This window comes from Sphaerodactylus townsendi, linkage group LG11, assembly GCF_021028975.2.
Source record: "Sphaerodactylus townsendi isolate TG3544 linkage group LG11, MPM_Stown_v2.3, whole genome shotgun sequence".
Classification (NCBI taxonomy): Eukaryota; Metazoa; Chordata; class Lepidosauria; order Squamata; family Sphaerodactylidae; genus Sphaerodactylus; species Sphaerodactylus townsendi.
This window is the reverse complement of record NC_059435.1, coordinates 28894531-28911764: the sequence shown is the minus strand read 5'-3', so window position 1 is coordinate 28911764 and position 17234 is coordinate 28894531. Positions and strand designations below refer to the sequence as shown.

General features: G+C 46.3%; 1 protein-coding gene across 1 annotated transcript in view; it reads right to left on the bottom strand.

Annotated features, from left to right (window-relative positions):
* LOC125440607 overlaps window positions 1-17234 on the bottom strand; it is a 50104-nt gene that overhangs the window by 9221 nt on the left and 23649 nt on the right. The window contains exons 2-3 of the mRNA XM_048510472.1: window positions 9836-9865; window positions 5352-5481 (exon numbers count right to left, since the gene is read on the bottom strand). Coding sequence (XP_048366429.1) covers window positions 5352-5481; window positions 9836-9865 — 160 coding nt within the window. The remainder of the gene's footprint in view (window positions 1-5351; window positions 5482-9835; window positions 9866-17234) is intronic.

Genomic DNA, 17234 nt, shown 5'->3' with positions numbered 1-17234 from the left:
TCTATAATTTATTTATTTATTTTATTTATTTCTTAGGCTTTTTGCTTACGCCCCATCCCGAGAAGGGGAATATCCAGCGGGTGATTATTGTATGTGGAAATAACAATATAAGCCAATTAAAACATTTAAAAGCAGCAATAAAACCGTAAGAATTAATTCTAATAATTATACAATAGATCTCAGTAAAATGAAAATATAAGTGGCGTCCAGCATTCTAGTTTTAAAATTCCCTCCCCCCAAAGGGAGATGGTGGTGAGTCTCATCCCGGATGACAAGGTAAGCCCCAGGTGTCAAGGGCCCAGGGAGGGCACCATCATGGCCAGTTCCTCAAAGCCAGTGAACAGCTCTAAAATCTTACCCAGGCCCTCTTGGAGGAACTTCGTCAAGGTCCCACTTGGGGTGGGACAACTGGAGGGAGAGTGTTCCCACTGGGCTGAGACAGAGCAGTAAAGGCTCTGGCCAGCAATGAAACCAACCCATGCTTGAGGCCAGGGACCACTAGTAGATTAGCCCTCAACTGGTAGAGACATTTTAGGGACATATGGGGTGATGCAGTCTCGCATAAGAGATGCAATGAGTAATCAAAGAGGGATTCACATTTTGGGGCTGTTTTTATTTGTCTCCCCAGTGTCTGGACACTGGAAGGATATATAAACATCCAGAGCCCCCATGTTTCCAAAGGTGCTGCATAAAGAAACACACCCTGCTCCTACCAGAGCCAGAAACAAAAGAATAGCCTATAGGTAGGCAGCTTTTTTAAAATAAGAATATCTCATTTTGAAGAACTTATTTATTTTACGTATTTATGCTATTCAATTTATATCCTGCCCTTCCCCAGCAAAACCAGACCCAGGGCAGCTACCAACACATTACAACCAATCTGTCAATGTAATTCAGTCAACAATTAAAAAAAATCACCTTTAATTATAATGATCACTTCTACTAAAATTCTGGCATTTTGCTCACTCTTCATAACAGTATGGCGCCCCCAATATTGCTCAAATGTGAACTGTAGGAGTGATAAGAAGGGAAGAACCCAAAAATGAATCACTGGGACCATACTTATTATTAATTAGTGGGTCCAACAAGGATAAGAAAGTGGGTCCAACAAGGATAAGAAAGGGAAGAAGGGGAAAGAGGGACTTACAAGGGAGAAAGGATGGAGAGAAGGGCAGAGAAGGAAAATGGGAAGAGAGAGAAAATAAGAAAAGAGGAGGGGAATCAGGTTGTGTATAGGCAGTCACTGTCCTCAGTCATAGGTCCAGTTATTCTGTTGTCAATGGGTTGATCTTGCAACACAATGATGCATTTTCCCCATGACTCCAGTTTTGAGAGTTATGGCAGTGCACAGTGGTGTATGGCGCCACGCTTCTGGTCACGTGGGGGGTGCAAAATTGGCTCCCTATGTGACCAGGAAGTCCTGCTGCCTCGTCGTTTTCTCATGCCTAAACCCCGTCCATGTCAGTCGAGGCACGCAAAACGACGAGGCAGCAGGACTTCCTGCTGCCTCCAAGCGCCCTTAACCCCACCCTGGATTCCCCCCTCCCTTCCCCCCCCACTGGATGGAGCTCCCTCAGCTGGAGCAGCCTGTAGTCTCTTATGACCTCTTCCCTCTGGGAATGAGACCAGAAGAGACTACCCAGTCCCGGCCTCGGAGATCTGCTTTTATAAGTACTAAGGCTGGGGGTGGGACTTGGGGTGCAGGAAGTCCCACCCTTTCCTGCTCTCCAAGTCCCACCCCCCAGCCTCAGTGCTTATCAAAAGCAGGTGCCTCCCGAGGCCGGGACTGCAGGTTCTTCTTCTGGCCTGCTCCCCGAGGGAGCTCCAAGCTGGCAGGGGTGGAGTCTAGGGGGGGGGAGGTGGGCAACTCTAGGACCTTGCCCATGTCCATGGTGGCATGGAGGCAGGGTTGAGGGCAGTGGGAGGGAGTGGAGCCTGGGGGCATCAGGGGCGGAACTGAGGTGGTAGGGGGGCAGAGCCTGGAGGGTGTCCTGGAGACAATTTGTCTCCGGGCACCATTTACTCCCAGTAACGCCTTCTGGCAGTGCACACCTATAGGACATTTTATTTTTCTCTCCTTGTCCCTGATTGCCACCAAGGAAAATGAGGAACATCCCAGCTTCTCTCTTTGATTCCTGGATCCCTAATTCTCAAAAGTTCTATAAAATGTAGCAAAAAAAAGGTACCATCAGAGATAAAATCCCTGGATGTGGTGGAATCCAAGGCTCATCCCATTACATGCAGAATAATGCACTTTCAAACTGCTTTTCAGTGCTCTCCTTGAAGCTGTTAATGGAATATAAAATCCACTTTCAAACAGTTGTGGAGTGGTTTGAATACTATGCATATTTTGCAGCGTTGGCAGCCCCAAGTCAGGGATGGAATGTGAAAGAAGACTGCCCCTCGGTCCCAAGCTCCCACCACCACCCCTTTGGGGTCAGAAAATAGCTGTCTCAATGCGAACAGATACAGCCACCTGAAGGCTTAAGTGAAAAGTAATGTGTACTGGGACAAATAAGTTATTTTCTCCACATCATGAAATAAAACCCAGCTTAATTAAACGTGCATTCTGACAGTTTCCCAAGTAAGCCAGAATTTTCGGCACAGCTTTAAATATGTTTTTCATTGGCGTTGTACAACAGTTGAGCAGGGAAAGCGATAAGGACCTGACAGTTTGAAGAAAGAAACAAAACCTTGCCATAAATAGACAATACTTGGGGGGGGGGGGAGAGAGAGAAACAGGTGACCTGAAGACAGTAAAGACAGCGTCTGGCAAACAATAGAACTGGCTGGAACAGCTAAAACATGATAGCTTCTAAAAAGCTGCTTTAGACTGGACCTGTCATTCAGAAGCTAGGATAGAACTCTGCCGACAGGTGAACAATGGAAAGGAGGAATTCTTGGTTTCACTTAAGGGTACTATTACTCAATACAGAAATAGCACACATGTGAAGAGATCTTGACATCTGCTGAACTTTAACTTTTAGATAAAGATCATGACCACAACTTAAAGAAAGATCCACTATTTCCCTGAGAGCCCAATGTTTTATTGTTGGAAAGAGAAAGCAGCAGTGGCGTAGGAGGTTAAGAGCTCGTGTATCTAATCTGGAGGAACCGGGTTTGATTCCCAGCTCTGCCGCCTGAGCTGTGGAGGCTTATCTGGGGAATTCAGATTAGCCTGTACACTCCCACACACGCCAGCTGGGTGACCTCGGGCTAGTCACAGCTTCTCGGAGCTCTCTCAGCCCCACCTACCTCACAGGGTGTTTGTTGTGAGGGGGGAAGGGCAAGGAGATTGTAAGCCCCTTTGAGTCTCCTGCAGAAGAGAAAGGGGGGATATAAATCCAAACTCTTCTAATTCTTCTCTTTCAACAAGCTCTGGTTGAAAAATCGTAGGATCCATGTTTCTACCTTGAAACTGAACACACACTGATAGAAGACAGAGGGTAACAAAAAACAATAACCCCCCCCCCCCTGAAACAGATCTGCAACTTCCCCAAACTGCCTGGTGACCATTGGACTTATTCAGTGTTTGGGGACCCTCAATACAAATACTCAGCAGTGAATTGTATGGATTTATATAACCTAGAAAAGAAGAATCCTACTTTGGTGGATACATGCCTGACATTGCCTTATACTGAACCAGATCATTGGTCCACCAAGATTAGAATTCTCAGAGACTGATGAAAACCTTCCCAAGTCTCAGCAAGTTTCACATCATCTACTGGTGATTCTTAACTGGAGGTGCTGGGGATTGAACCCCGGGACCCTCTGCATGCAAAACAGAGATTCTTCCGATGAGCCACATCCCTTTTCCATAATGATAAAGAGATTGACAGCCCAATCCTTAGAAGAGTCAACACCCTTCTGAGTCCATTTGCTTTAGAAGGGTGTGCAACTGTTTAGGATTGTATTGAAAATATATTTTCAACAGAGCTCCCCAATGTGGTGTCTTTGGGCACCATGGCAACCACCAACACCTTCCTAGTACCCGCCAAGTGTTTTTAGAAAGGGGGTAGAGCCAGCTGGGGTTCCTGTCCAGCAGAACTTCTGTTGGGCCATTAGAGATCTGACAGGCTGTTCAGACTAAAATAACATTTTTATTTCGGCAGCTGCTAACACCACAGGGTTGGTTTCATTGTCCCACACATTCCGTTTTTCCGGCACATTTCTTAAATTACTGCTCTTGCCCCTGCATTTGGGCTTTCTCTATGGCCTGCTCTGCATGGGCCATATATGGCGCCCTGGGGACGGCAAAAACGTTTGCACAGGCGGCGGTGCTAAAACGCAGCAGCGCCGACCCTGGCTCCCCTCCCCCACCCCCAGGGCGGCATCAGGCCACCTCCAAAAACCTCCCTCCTGGAGGGAAGGGGCCTAAGTTTAAGTGGGCCTTCTCCAGAGTTAGATTTGATGCCCTACTGTCTCCTGTCTTATATGAAAGATTTCATAAGCACCTTTTTGAGACATGGTGGTATCTACACGGTGCTAACATGATAGAGACAATCTCACCCATGTTTCCTAACTGCAAATTAAATGCTGATGTTACAGCATTAAATGCTGATCTGATTTCCCCTTTGATACTTCCGACAACTAAAGTATTCTCCAGTTATTGATTAAATTCCTTCTTGAAGATAAAGATGCCAGTATTTCATACTCTCTGGCTAAATTCTGTTTTCCTGTATGCAAAAAGTGGAATGGCTTGGCAGGTGAGGGCTTAGATCAGGGGTCTGCAACCTGTGGCTCTCCAGATTATTCCTTGGCCATGCACTGGCAGAGTATGATGGGGTGTAGTCCACGAGGTTGTCAGAGCCACAGGTTGCAGACCCCTAGCTTAGGCTGATTCCGCATGGGCCAAAAAACAGCAGTGTGAAAACGTTGTGAAAACAATATAAACCCTTTTACATCGTTTTAAACCCTTTTACACCATTTTCACACTGTTTTCACACTGCTGTTTTTGGCCCATGCGGAATCAGCCTTAGGCCCCTTCTGCACACGCAAAAAAAAGCGTTTTCAAACCACTTTCACAACTGTTTGCAAGTGGATTTTGCCATTCTGCACAGCTTCAAAGAGCACTTAAAGCAGTTTGAAAGTGCATTATTCTGCATGTGCGGAATGAGCCTTAGATTCTTAGGCTTTATTTGATGACACAGTCTTTTTCCACTGTTGTTGTACCATGGAATACTTCAGCTGTAAACAATGAAGTCCTTAACTTTTTTGTTTTACTATTCCTGAAGACAGGTTAACTTTTAATTGCTATTGTTAATTTCTTAATTGCTGGTCTAAGACAGTAAGTAAAGTTCACTTCAGTTCCTTATAATGTACATTTATAATATTTAAATCATGTGGCTTACAGGATAAATTCTGTTAAGTTGCACCATTTTTGAGAATCCACTTTGTGCATCATCTCTTCAAAGGATTTCCCGCACACGGGCAACTTTTGTAACATGAGGGATTCATTGCAGACAACCCTCTGCTGTGCACCTTGAACAAACAAACAAAAAATCATAAATAAAATATTCATAATATTTTAGGGAACAGTAAGATATTTGACAGTTTAGAAACACTTGTGAACTGCAGATAACCCAACTGGGGAAAAACTGTTGAGCCTATTTGCATTGCAATCCTAAGCAGAGTTAGATTCTTTTGAGCCCATGGGTTTAAATGGACTCATGATGGCACACTAGAGATGCCTTTTTGGTCAAAATCAAGCTCTAATGTACTGATTTGATTAGAAATGTTGCCCATGGTAAAACTTTTTGAACAAAGAGAATTCAAAGAGCTTCAATTCTCTCCTCATAAAATGTGCACGCAGTGACTTTTATGTCGGGGAGCATTCAAAACAGTAGGGCAACTGCTACACACAAGCTTCAAATAATTTTTGCTGCAGATCAGTAGCAACCCAAGTCAAGTTCTGTCCACTTAATGAGGCACTTTGGCAGAAGCGTACCAGGGCTAAATGGCGCCCGGAGACAAATTGTCTCTAGGACGCCCCCCCAGGCTCTGCCCCCCCAGCTCCACCCCCTGATGCCTCCAGGCTCCACCCCCCACTGCCCTCGACCCTGCCCATGCCACAATGCAAAAACAATGACAGCAGGACTTCCTGGTCATGTGGGGGGCCAATTTTGCACCCCCCACGTGACCAGAAGATGGCGCCCGGGGACAAGGGGTACCCCTTGTCCCTAGGCAGATACACCACTGCACTTTGGCACTTTGGCCCCTTCCACACATGCAGAACAATTCACTTTCAAACCACTTTCAATGCACTTTGCAGCTGGATTTTACTGTACGGAATAGCAAAATCCGCTGGCAAACAATTGTGAAAGTGGATTGAAAGTGTATTATTCTGCATGTGCAGAAGACGCCTCAGTTACCTCACGATTAAAATCACACTGGGGGCGAAATGAAGTAAGTAAATAAACACATTCCTAAGATTAGACTTGTAAGCCTGTTTCTGTTTTAGGGGAGAACTCTGTTCAGGACCACAGTTTGGGCATGAAGTACAATAATGGGCACCATTCTACCTTACCAAAAGTCACAGTCTTGAGTGAACTTTCAAGACACTTGGTAAGAATAGTCAGTTAATACAAGCTAGTGCATTGCTTTCATGGCACTCCTATGCCCACTTGCTTCAGAGTAAACCATGTTGAAATCAGTGAGACATACTCACAAGTAAATGGATTAGAGCCAGCCAGCATTTCCCCTCAATCTCACCAAAAACCCCTCCATATTGTACGGCCAGTCCCATGTGGATTTTTTTTGCTTGCACAAGCCAATGACATAGTGGTGGGATCCAAAAATTTTAGTAACAGGTTCCCATGGTGGGTGAGGTTCCAAACTTTCGGCACCGGCTGGAAGTAGCTGGGCATGATAGAAGTGTGACTGGGCATTCCAGGCAGAACATTCCTAGGTGGGCGCTGTGGCAGGGCGGCAACTTCGCGTGGATCCCTTAAGAGAAGTGAGGAAGCAGATACCTGCATAGGCATGGGCCTGAATATACGCACACCGGTTAAACTCCTGCTGAACTTCGCTTGAAGTTCTGCATTGCTACTGCTGCGAAGGGCGGAGGAGGGAGTTAATAACTAAAAAAAAAAAGGGCAAAAGTCACATGGCAAAATCACCCATTAGTAACCCCCTCTCGGCACACACAAATAATTAGTAACCTACTCTCGGGAACCTGTGAGAACCTGCTGGATCCCACCTCTGCAATGGCAGCCTTGCCCTGCTAAATGTGCACACTTCCTATGCAAATAGATATGTTCATCACGAGCACACCGATTTGCACTAGAAGTAGATTCTCAGTCTTTTTTTAGAGTGGCCCCATGCAACTGTCATGATGAGTAGCCCATGTAGGGAGGTGAAAGTGCCCACTGTCATGTGTAAAGTATGCCAAAGCTATTTATTTTAACATAAGTGGATTCCGCACAGGCCAAATATAACAACTGTAGGGCCCAATACAAACCATTTTGGGGGGGGGAGGGGAACTTTGCACAGCTCCCATTCCCAAAACGAGTCTGGCCCACTTTAGTTCCCTCAACGTGGGATTTTCGAAAGTTGCTAAACTATCGATTCTTCTGCAAAATCCCAGGTTTGACCCACTCCTGCGTGAACAGCCAAGCAGGAGATGTTTTCTTTCCCTCTCACCCATTAACAGTAAGGCCCCTTCCGCACACACAGAATAATGCGTTTTCAAACCATTTTCACAACTGTTTGCAAGTGGATTTTGCTATTCCGCACAGCTTCAAAGAGCATTAAAAGCAGTTTGAAAGTGCATTATTCTGCATGTGTCTTGTGCATTGAAATTCCACCTTCGTAATGCGGAGAATCCTGCCTGATTCATATTTGTGCACCTTCAGGAGAATCCACCTGCCTGAAAGGTTGTACTGGGCCAAATTCCCAAGAGAAGACCCCATAAGGGCCAGTGAATTCTCACAAGAGACCTTTTGAGAATGGGGCGGTGAAGTGCTGAACCAAATTGCAACCCAGTTACCCACTTATTTGTCGCCAAAGTTAATAACCAATTTAACTTATTTGCCATAGAAATTACCAATGCTGCAATTTGGTTTAGAAAAAACTTGGTTGCAGGGTTTTTTAGTTTAGAAAAAACTGGTTCCTCTTCCTCCACACGCCCCACCGGCTTCGAGAGGGCCAGCCTGTCCAGCCTGCTTCAGCCTCCCAGCCAAAGTCCGTTGCCATTTTTGCTCTGGTACTTGCTCTTTAGCATCTCTGCCTCCTCTGCAGCCCCCCTGACCAGCAGCCACACACTGACATTTACGCGCACATTGTTGTGCTCCAGTGGCCCAGGCCAACCAGCCCTAGATGTGTGTATTGTGTGGTGGAGGGGTGATTTTTATGCCCCACATGCCGAGAACTCTGTGTTACCTGCGTGCCCACAGGGTTCGGCCCACCTCTGGAGGGTTCGAGTGCCACCCTCTACCACCCCATGCCATGGAGTTGGGTTACCATCATCACTGCCATAGGGTACAAAGTTTCCCAAGCATGTTTTCTCCCCATGGCAGCAAGTATGACCAAACTATAGCAACACATTCATTATTGCCCTGCCATTGCAGGGAGAACCCTTTTTCTTTCTTTTTAAAAATTTTGCGTGTTGCACATGCGCAGTTATGCAATTGCAGCAGATCGGATTGTAGGTTCCTTTATAATGATTGCAACCCGTTATACATTTGCTGTGTGGAATCCACCAGAAATCCACAATCTGCATTCTTAGAGCAAAGTAAAACCACCACACAGTACCTCGCATGGGTTTGTGTATACTATTTCTCCCACGGTTCCTCTTTCTCAGCAAGAAGAAGAGTTTTGGATTTATATCCCCACTTTCTCTCCTGTAGGAGACTCAAGGGAGACACAATCTCACCCCTTCCCCCTCACAGCCAAACACCCTGTAGAGGTAGGTGCAGGGCTGAGAGGAGCTCAGAAACTGTGGCTAGCCCAAGGGTCACCCAGCTGGTGTGTGGGGAGTGTACAGGCCTGAAATCCTGGATTCCCCAGATCCAGCCTCCACGGCTCAAGGTAGCCGGAGCTGGGAATCCAAACCAGTTCCTCCAGATTAGATGCACACTTGGGCTCTCTGCACCAACCTCCCTTTGGATTTATATCCCCTTGCCAGGAGACTCCAGGGGCTTGTCTCCTCACCCTTCCTCACAACAAACTGCCACCAGTGAGATTCGGGGCTGAAGGAAACTCGGCTGTTATTGACCTTAAAGGTCACCAGCTGAGATTGATATTGAAGTGTACGAAATTTAATCTCTGAATTCCCCAGATCAGCCTCCACAGCTCGGGTAGCGGGAAGCTGAGATCAAACCGGTTCCTCCAGATTGAATGCATGATAGCCAACGCTCCCTGCATGCACTGCAGCCCTTACAAACATTTTGGCCTTACCTAGGGAGCTGGGCCTGGTCTGTCAAAGTCTTTCACAGTTGGAATAAACTGGCTGTTGCAGGTTTTCTGGGCAATGTGGCAACATTGTGGTGGTTTTAGCTTCTAATGCTCGGTGCGAGGATAAAAGGGGGAACAGAACGAAGCACGTCACGGTACTATGGGTTTCTTGAAGATGCTAGCCACAAATGTGGGCAAAATGTTAGGAGCTAAAACCGGCAGACCACAGGCACACAGCTTGGAAAACTCACAACAGCCAGTAGGTCTGGTTTCCCATTCTGAAGTGTAATCACTCCAGCACACTTCAGCTGTTTTCCTCCACCAGCTGCTCATTCCAAATATTGCCATGGGACCAATAATGTATCTCTGAACGGCATCTTTAAAACAAAAACACACAACAGCCAAGAGGAAACTGGGCAATTAGAAATAATTAACTTCTCACCTGCTAATCCAATGGTCATTAGGCCATTCACTGTGGGGGTAAAAGGAGGTAGTTGTTAGAATTTAATAATTTCAAAATGGTTAAAATTACATTAATGAGCAATGTAACATATAACGTGGGTTAATAGAGATTTGGCAAATGGCATGAAGAACTCTGCTGACCTGATTACTCTTTTATACTGTTTTATATAATTCAAAAGAAAGAAGGCTGGGTTTTTCAAAGTGTTCGGGAACAGCAATCTCCTCGTAACACTGACTTTATGTCAGTTTTTAAAACGTGTATTAAAAAGTGATGGTTTCAGCATATAAAGAAGCCCTCAAGGCACCACCAGGCATTTTCCAGCATTTTCGTCTATTTTTCTCCTCAGGAATCTCCTGAAATTTCCTCATGAGATAACTGTTGGTCCTCAGACCACGGTTTCAGAATAACGTATCTATAAAGAGTACATCACAGTTGGTGTATTATCATGCAATTATTGTGAAGTTGAATTCTGATTGATTCAGATCCAATGGGATTTTCTGAAAATCAAGTTACTACAATCAGAAGAAATAAACCAACTTATATTTGAGGTGCTGTGTGGTTTCCGGCTGTATGGCCGTGTTCTGGCAGCATTCTCTCTCCTGCATCTTTATTGACTGGCATCTTCAAGGATCTCTGAAGATTGAAAATCAGGAGAATAACAAATCAATATCAACCGAAAGCGCTACGAAAATAAAACCCAACTATGTTGGGGTGCTGTATGTGGTTTCGGACTGTATGGCGTGTTCTGGCAGCATTCTCTCCTGCATCTGTAACAGCGTCTTTGGAGGATCTCTGAAGGTGAAGCGTCAGGAGAGGGTACTGCTGAAGCTAACTCAGCCATACAATAAAATCTACAGCTGTCGATCAACCCGTGAAAGCCTTCGACAATACATCCAACTATATTTATTTATTTACTGCATTTAAACCCCACCTTTCACCCCAGTGGGGTCCCAAAGCAGTTTAATCTTATAAATTAAACTAGGCTGAGATTATGTGACTGACCCAAGGTCACTCAGCAGTAAGGGTGATGCTTTAAACCACTACACCACTCTAATAGTCACTGTAAAAGGGGAGGTGGTAAGTAACCTGCACTAGGGGCCACCTAGGCCAAGAGCTCCTAACATACTGTTATGTATTGCTTATTGTTGCACCTCTCTGTCTTTTGATCTGCAGAGCTGTTGCTTGACACATTATAATGAAACACAAAGAACAAATCTGCTTTGTTGGATCTAGAAGAAAATGGAAATGCAAAAATTGTACTTTTTTGCTCTTGTGCTGCCTCTCGTTTGATTCTATTTGAAACGGCTGAGGGAAATTGTTCAAAGATTCTAAGTGAAATATCCCTTGGTTCACATGACCTTGATTTCTTCTTTGCATCACAGCCTGGAAGGGGGGGAGGGGGAAGAGGTCAATGGCTACTTTGAACCAGTGTGTGGAAGCTGTAATGGGCTGGAGAAAGAGCGAAAAAGTGAAGCCCAGTCCAGATTTATTTTTTACTTCATTTAGAACAGTGGTTCTCAACCTTCCTAATGCCACATCCCTTTAATACAGTTCCTCGTGTTGTGGTGACCCCCAACCCTAAGGCCCCTTCCGCACACGCAAAATAATGCGTTTTCAAACCACTTTCACAACTGTTTGCAAGTGGATTTTGCTATTCCGCACAGCTTCAAAGAGCACTGAAAGCAGTTTGAAAGTGCATTATTCTGCCTGTGCGGAATGAGCCTATCATTTATCCATTTTACAGATGGAGAACACTGATGAGAGAGTCTTAGGTGACCCCTGTGAAAGGGTTGTTCGACCCCCAAAGGGGTCCAGACCCCCAGATTGAGAACCGCTGATTTAGAACATGTTCTGTTCTCCTCCATTTTATCTCACAACAGCTCCAGCAGGTAAGTTAGGCGGAGAGTGAGTGACTGAACCAAAATCATCCAGCAAACTTGAATAGTAGAGCTGGGATTCGAACCTAGACCGAGGCGCTTCAGCAAAATAACCAGTCAGGCATTGAGGAGGCAGCCAATTTTTGTAGCACATCCCTTGATGGAGTAGGTTTACAGCTTGTAGATGCTACTTCACTGAGTAAGCCTCCCCCACTCCATAGTGGACCCACAAAGGAGAACATCAAACTGGTTTGGACCTGCCAGCTTGGACATGGTAACCCCAGTCAGAAAAGACCACAATGACGTCCCTTTTCTCTTTAGCTGGCTAACCATCGCCTGCCATCGGATGACAAGACATGGCTGCAGAAGGGAGAGGAGGTGGAACCTTTCTCCGGGGCCATTTTGTCCTTTCATTTCACCCTGGTGCTTGTTTACCCATGGAGACCATCTCCCTGTCATATACAAAAAGCCTTTGTCCATCTTCAGTCATTAAATCAGTCCTTGCTTTTCCTCAAAAATCAAGCTGCCAGCCTCCAAGTGGAGCTTGGAGATCTCCTGGGAGCACAGCTGATCTCCAGACTACATATCCATCCATCCATCCATCCATCCATCCATCCATCCATCCATCCATCCATCCATCCATCCATCCATCCATCCATCCATCTATATCCATCCATCCATCCATCCATCCATCATCCATCATCTGGCAGGTATCCATATATCATCCATCCATCATCATCATCCATCCATCTCTATCCAATATCCATCCAACCGTCCATCCATCCCATCCATCCATCCATCCATCCATCCATCCATCCATCCATCCATCCATCCATCCATCCATCCATTCCATCCATCCATCCATCCATCCATCCATCCATCCATCCATTCATTCATTCATTCATTCATTCATTCATTCATTCATTCATTCATTTATTATATTTGTAGACCGCTTCACCCCCGAAGGGCTCGAGGCGGTTCACAGGTACGGCAATAACCAGTGCCGCAGCATATAAACATAGAGTAACCCCATTAAAATAAAGATGCATCAGCAAATACATTAAAATGAATAAAACAGAAATAAAACATATGTCAGTTCCCTTGGCAAAAATGACTGTTGAAACAGCAGATTTACTCGGAGTAGACCACCTTGTAGGACGCGACGTAGACAAGAACTGATAGACACACAGTCACCAGTGCAGTTCTATTTTATTGCTATCTACTGACAAAGTGCTTCGCCAGACCACAGGTGTTTTCCGGCACACATCACACTGCTGTCTGTGCTAACTATATACAAAAGTGGTACCAATCAGGTGCCCTCACCTTATCAGGTTTGCACACGGTACAAGCTGTGCACTCGGTACTAATCTGCACACGGCACCTGTTAGAAGGAGGGCCCGGCTGTCATTTAGATTTTGCTCATCTAAACGTTTACACATGTTCTGACAATGACTGCTACGACTTCTATGGACTTTATGGCATCACTTGGCTACTGAGCACCCTCTCCACTCCAAACTCCACCCTCCAAAGGCCCTACTCCCAAATTGCTAGGAATTTCTAAGCTCACACTGGGAAGCCATATCAAGAAGTCAAGTACATGCCCATGCAGCAAACCTGGAACTGTCCCTGATATACATGATGTGTCCAGAGTTACCCACATTCTTTTCACAATCGAGTTGGAGTACTATAAGGTTGCCTTTGTGGGGTTTTGTACACAGCCAGAGCCAGTCTCCACAGCATCTCCACCAGTGGTGGGATCCAAAAATTTTAGTAACAGGTTCCCATGGTGGTGGGATTCAAACTGTGGCATAGCGCCAATGGGGCTGGGCAGGGCACAACGGGGGTGTGGCCGGGCATTACGGGGGCGGGGCATTCCTCGGCGGGGCTGTGGCAAGGACACAGCCGCTGCACCGGTCCTTGGGCGGGAAACGAATGCACGCAAGCGCAGACTGCCAAGCACGCCGGTGCACCTCCAGCTAGACTGCTTCAAGTTCTGCACGCTACTGCTGAGAGGAGGGGCGTAACTAAGGCAAAAATCACATGGAAAAATCACCAATTAGTAGCCCCCTCTCGGCTCACACAAATAATTAGTAACCTGCTGTCCGGAACCTGTGAGAACCTGCTGGATCCCACCTCTGATCTCCACCTAAAGAGCCTCTCAGATGGCATCACTGGGAAAGATTTCTGCTTAAGGCCTCTGAGGGCTCTTGCCTGACTGAGCAGATAAAACTGGGCCATTGATGACTGGTATTGATAGAGAATAATGGAGGGGAGCTTCAGAGCGACACGACTGCACTTGGACAAATCTCTTGGCCAAATAAGGATAAGAGGTGGGTCAAGAACAAACATCAGTTTAGTTGGTCGGCTGTTTAAACTTAATTTTATTGCCATAATTTTTTTTCTGCTTTTATAGTAGATTAATGGAATCTAAAATCAAATCAATTTAACTTTGAAGCCTGGTGAGAGAGAGAAGACTTTTTTAAAGAACTCATTGTACATTTTTGCATGCTACAAAAATACACCTCTTGAAGAATGTACACAAATACAATTAAAATGCATACAAATAAATAAAAGAAGTTGGTTAAACACATTCTCAAAGATCAATAAATACTGAGCTCAAAGTTAATTCTCCCAACCGCTAATGATGGGAACAATCCATAAAGCCAACGTTGGCTCTTTTGTTGATTTTTCACTGAGAGCAATTTCAACCTCTCTCTAACTTAACACTAATACAGAATTTAAATCCTCATGTGGGAATATCATGCCTGTAAATCAATGCCTGATTTCTCCATTATTATCCAGGAGAGGTTTAAGGGTTGCAACCACAGTCACACTCTCTCCCTCAATAACTCACGTACACACCCATCGACTGCATCTTGACATGTTAGAGTCAGCAGGATATTTAAGTATTAATTTGCACCCTAAGGATCCAAAGGAGTTTACCTTGTTCCTCTCCCCTCCATTTTTTTCATCGCAACAATTCTGTGAGGAAGTTTGGGATGAGAGAAAGCATGTGTCTGGACCAAGATCACCCAGGGAGGTTCTATGGCTAAGGGGCATTCTATCTTAGGCCCAACAACCTAACAACTACACCACTGTGGCTTTAGAACATCCTTTTGGATCCCAAATACCTTTACAATACTCCCCTCCAATTATTTTCTCCCCCCCCCGCCATTTTTTGGTTTTTTGCTGTCAAGTCACATCTGATTTATGGTGACCCTGGATGGTATTTTCAAGGCAAGAAACGTCCAGAGGTGGTTGGCCTCTGTGTCACAACCGATATTCCTTGGAGGTCTCCCATCCAAATTCTTGCTAGAATCACAGGCTGTTTCCGCACGGGCGGAATACAGTGACCCCGGGATGCTAAAAACAGCATCCCTGGGGAGGGGTTTGCACGGCCGCTGCTGTTCACAACCCCTGAGCGGCACGAAGCTGCTGTTTCAGAACCTCGCTACCTGGGCGAGGTATTTCGGAAACAGGGGCTTCTAACTGCTGCCGTGCAAATGGCAGCGGCTGGAAGGCGCCATCCCCATCCCCCTCCCCTTTCCCAAATGCTTTACCTTCCCTCCGACCTACCGGCACGTTGTCCAGGCCTGGGGACACGCCCCCCTGCCCTGCCACTCCAGAGCTGTCGCGCAGGGCAGGGGGGTGTCCCCCTGGCTTGGGCGACATGCTGGAAGGTTGGAGGGAAGGTAAGGCATTCGGGTGACGGCGCAGCGCTGCCCCATCTTCCCCGCCCCTTCCGGGACCATTCGTGCGAACGGTCCCGGGAGGGGGGGTGCGTCAGCATTGTATACGATGACGCATCCCCCGAGCATGGCCGTGCGGAAACGGCCACAGAGTGCATTACAGTAGCCTAGTCTTGAGGTTAATATGGTATGAGTAAACAAAACCACTTGCTTCCTATCCAGAATTGTGTACAGATGACATACTAACCAAAAAGATTGGAGGTATCCCAGACCATATGAAAACATTTTGAACATTTCAAATGTTTAAAATATATGCATAAATACACTTATAAGACATTCAAATACAGACATATAAAAAACACAGAGAGGAGAGCTAATAACAGTTATTGGGTGAATATCAAACTAAGCTGTCATGTTTTCACTTGCTGGCAGAACATAACAATACAGGGAGACAGATGAATCTCCCAGAGGAGGGAGTATTGTGAGGGACTTTGCTAAGGTGACCAGATGGTCACCTTTGTAAACCGGGACAGGCGGGTAGGCGGGAAATGGGAGCACCCCAGAAGGCACGGGAGGCTGCCACACTGCCTTGCGCACGCGGCCACAGGAGCGTGCACGGGAGGCTGCCACACTGCCTTGCGCACGCGGCCACAGGAGCGCACTGCCTTCTGGGCGCTCCCCGGTTTCCCACCCTGTCACAGGGCGGGAAACCAGGAGCGCCCCAGAAGGCAGTGCGCTCCTGCGGCCGTGTGCACGGGAGGCTGCCACACTGCCTCCTGGGGCGCGCTCCAGAAGGCAGTGCGGCAGCCTTCCAAAAATCGGGACACTTCAAAAAACCCGCGGGCCGCAGGACAAATTGTTTTAAGGTGGGACTGTCCCACCAAAAGCAGGACATCTGGTCACCGTAGACTTTGCATTGTCTCTTGACCTCAGATTTCAGAGGACTAGATGAGAGAGACAGAGGTATTAAGGCACTGGTCATTCCTTCTCTACTGCTCTGACAATAGATGTGTAGAATGATACTATCAGGTGAACTTCCTTCTGCTTTCATACCTCTACACTTACACATTTCTCTATCTTGCCACCATGATGGAAGGATATAGGTCCTGTATCTCCTTCCATCCAAGTTAGACTAGATTAGGAAATTATATTCACCCTATTCTATCTAGAAATGGAGTTCTTATAATAAAGTAAGCATATTAGTTTGAACAGAAAAAAGAGACTCCATGTAGCTTTGCTTTTAGTCAGAGGTGGGATCCAGCAGGTTCTCACAGGTTCCCGAGAGTAGGTTACTAATTATTTGTGTGTGCCGAGAGGGGGTTACTAATTGGTGATTTTGCCATGTGACTTTTGCCTTAGTTACGCCCCTCCTCCGCTCCTCAGCAGTAGCGCGTAGAACTTGAAGCAGTCTAGCAGGAGGTGCACCAGTGTGCATGGCAGCCTGTGCCTGCGTGCATTCGTTTCCCGCCCAAGGACCGGCGCAGCGGCTGCGTCCTTGCCACAGCCCCGCCCAGGAATGTCCCGCCCTGGAATGCCCGACCAAGCCCCCGTTGTGCCCCACCCAGCCCCATTGGCACTACACCACTATTTGAATCCCACCACCATGGGAACCTGTTACTAAAATTTTTGGATCCCACCACTGCTTTTAGTACAAACTCACAGAGCTGTACCAGATCGGCCTCGCTGCGCACAATAGCCGTTGAGCACTCTGCTAAATTCAGGTTTTGTCTAAGATCAAAACAAACAAACAGGGAGTTCAAAAGTTTCTGTGCCATGACTGAGATGTCCTTTTTCGGGTCACCACCCATCTAG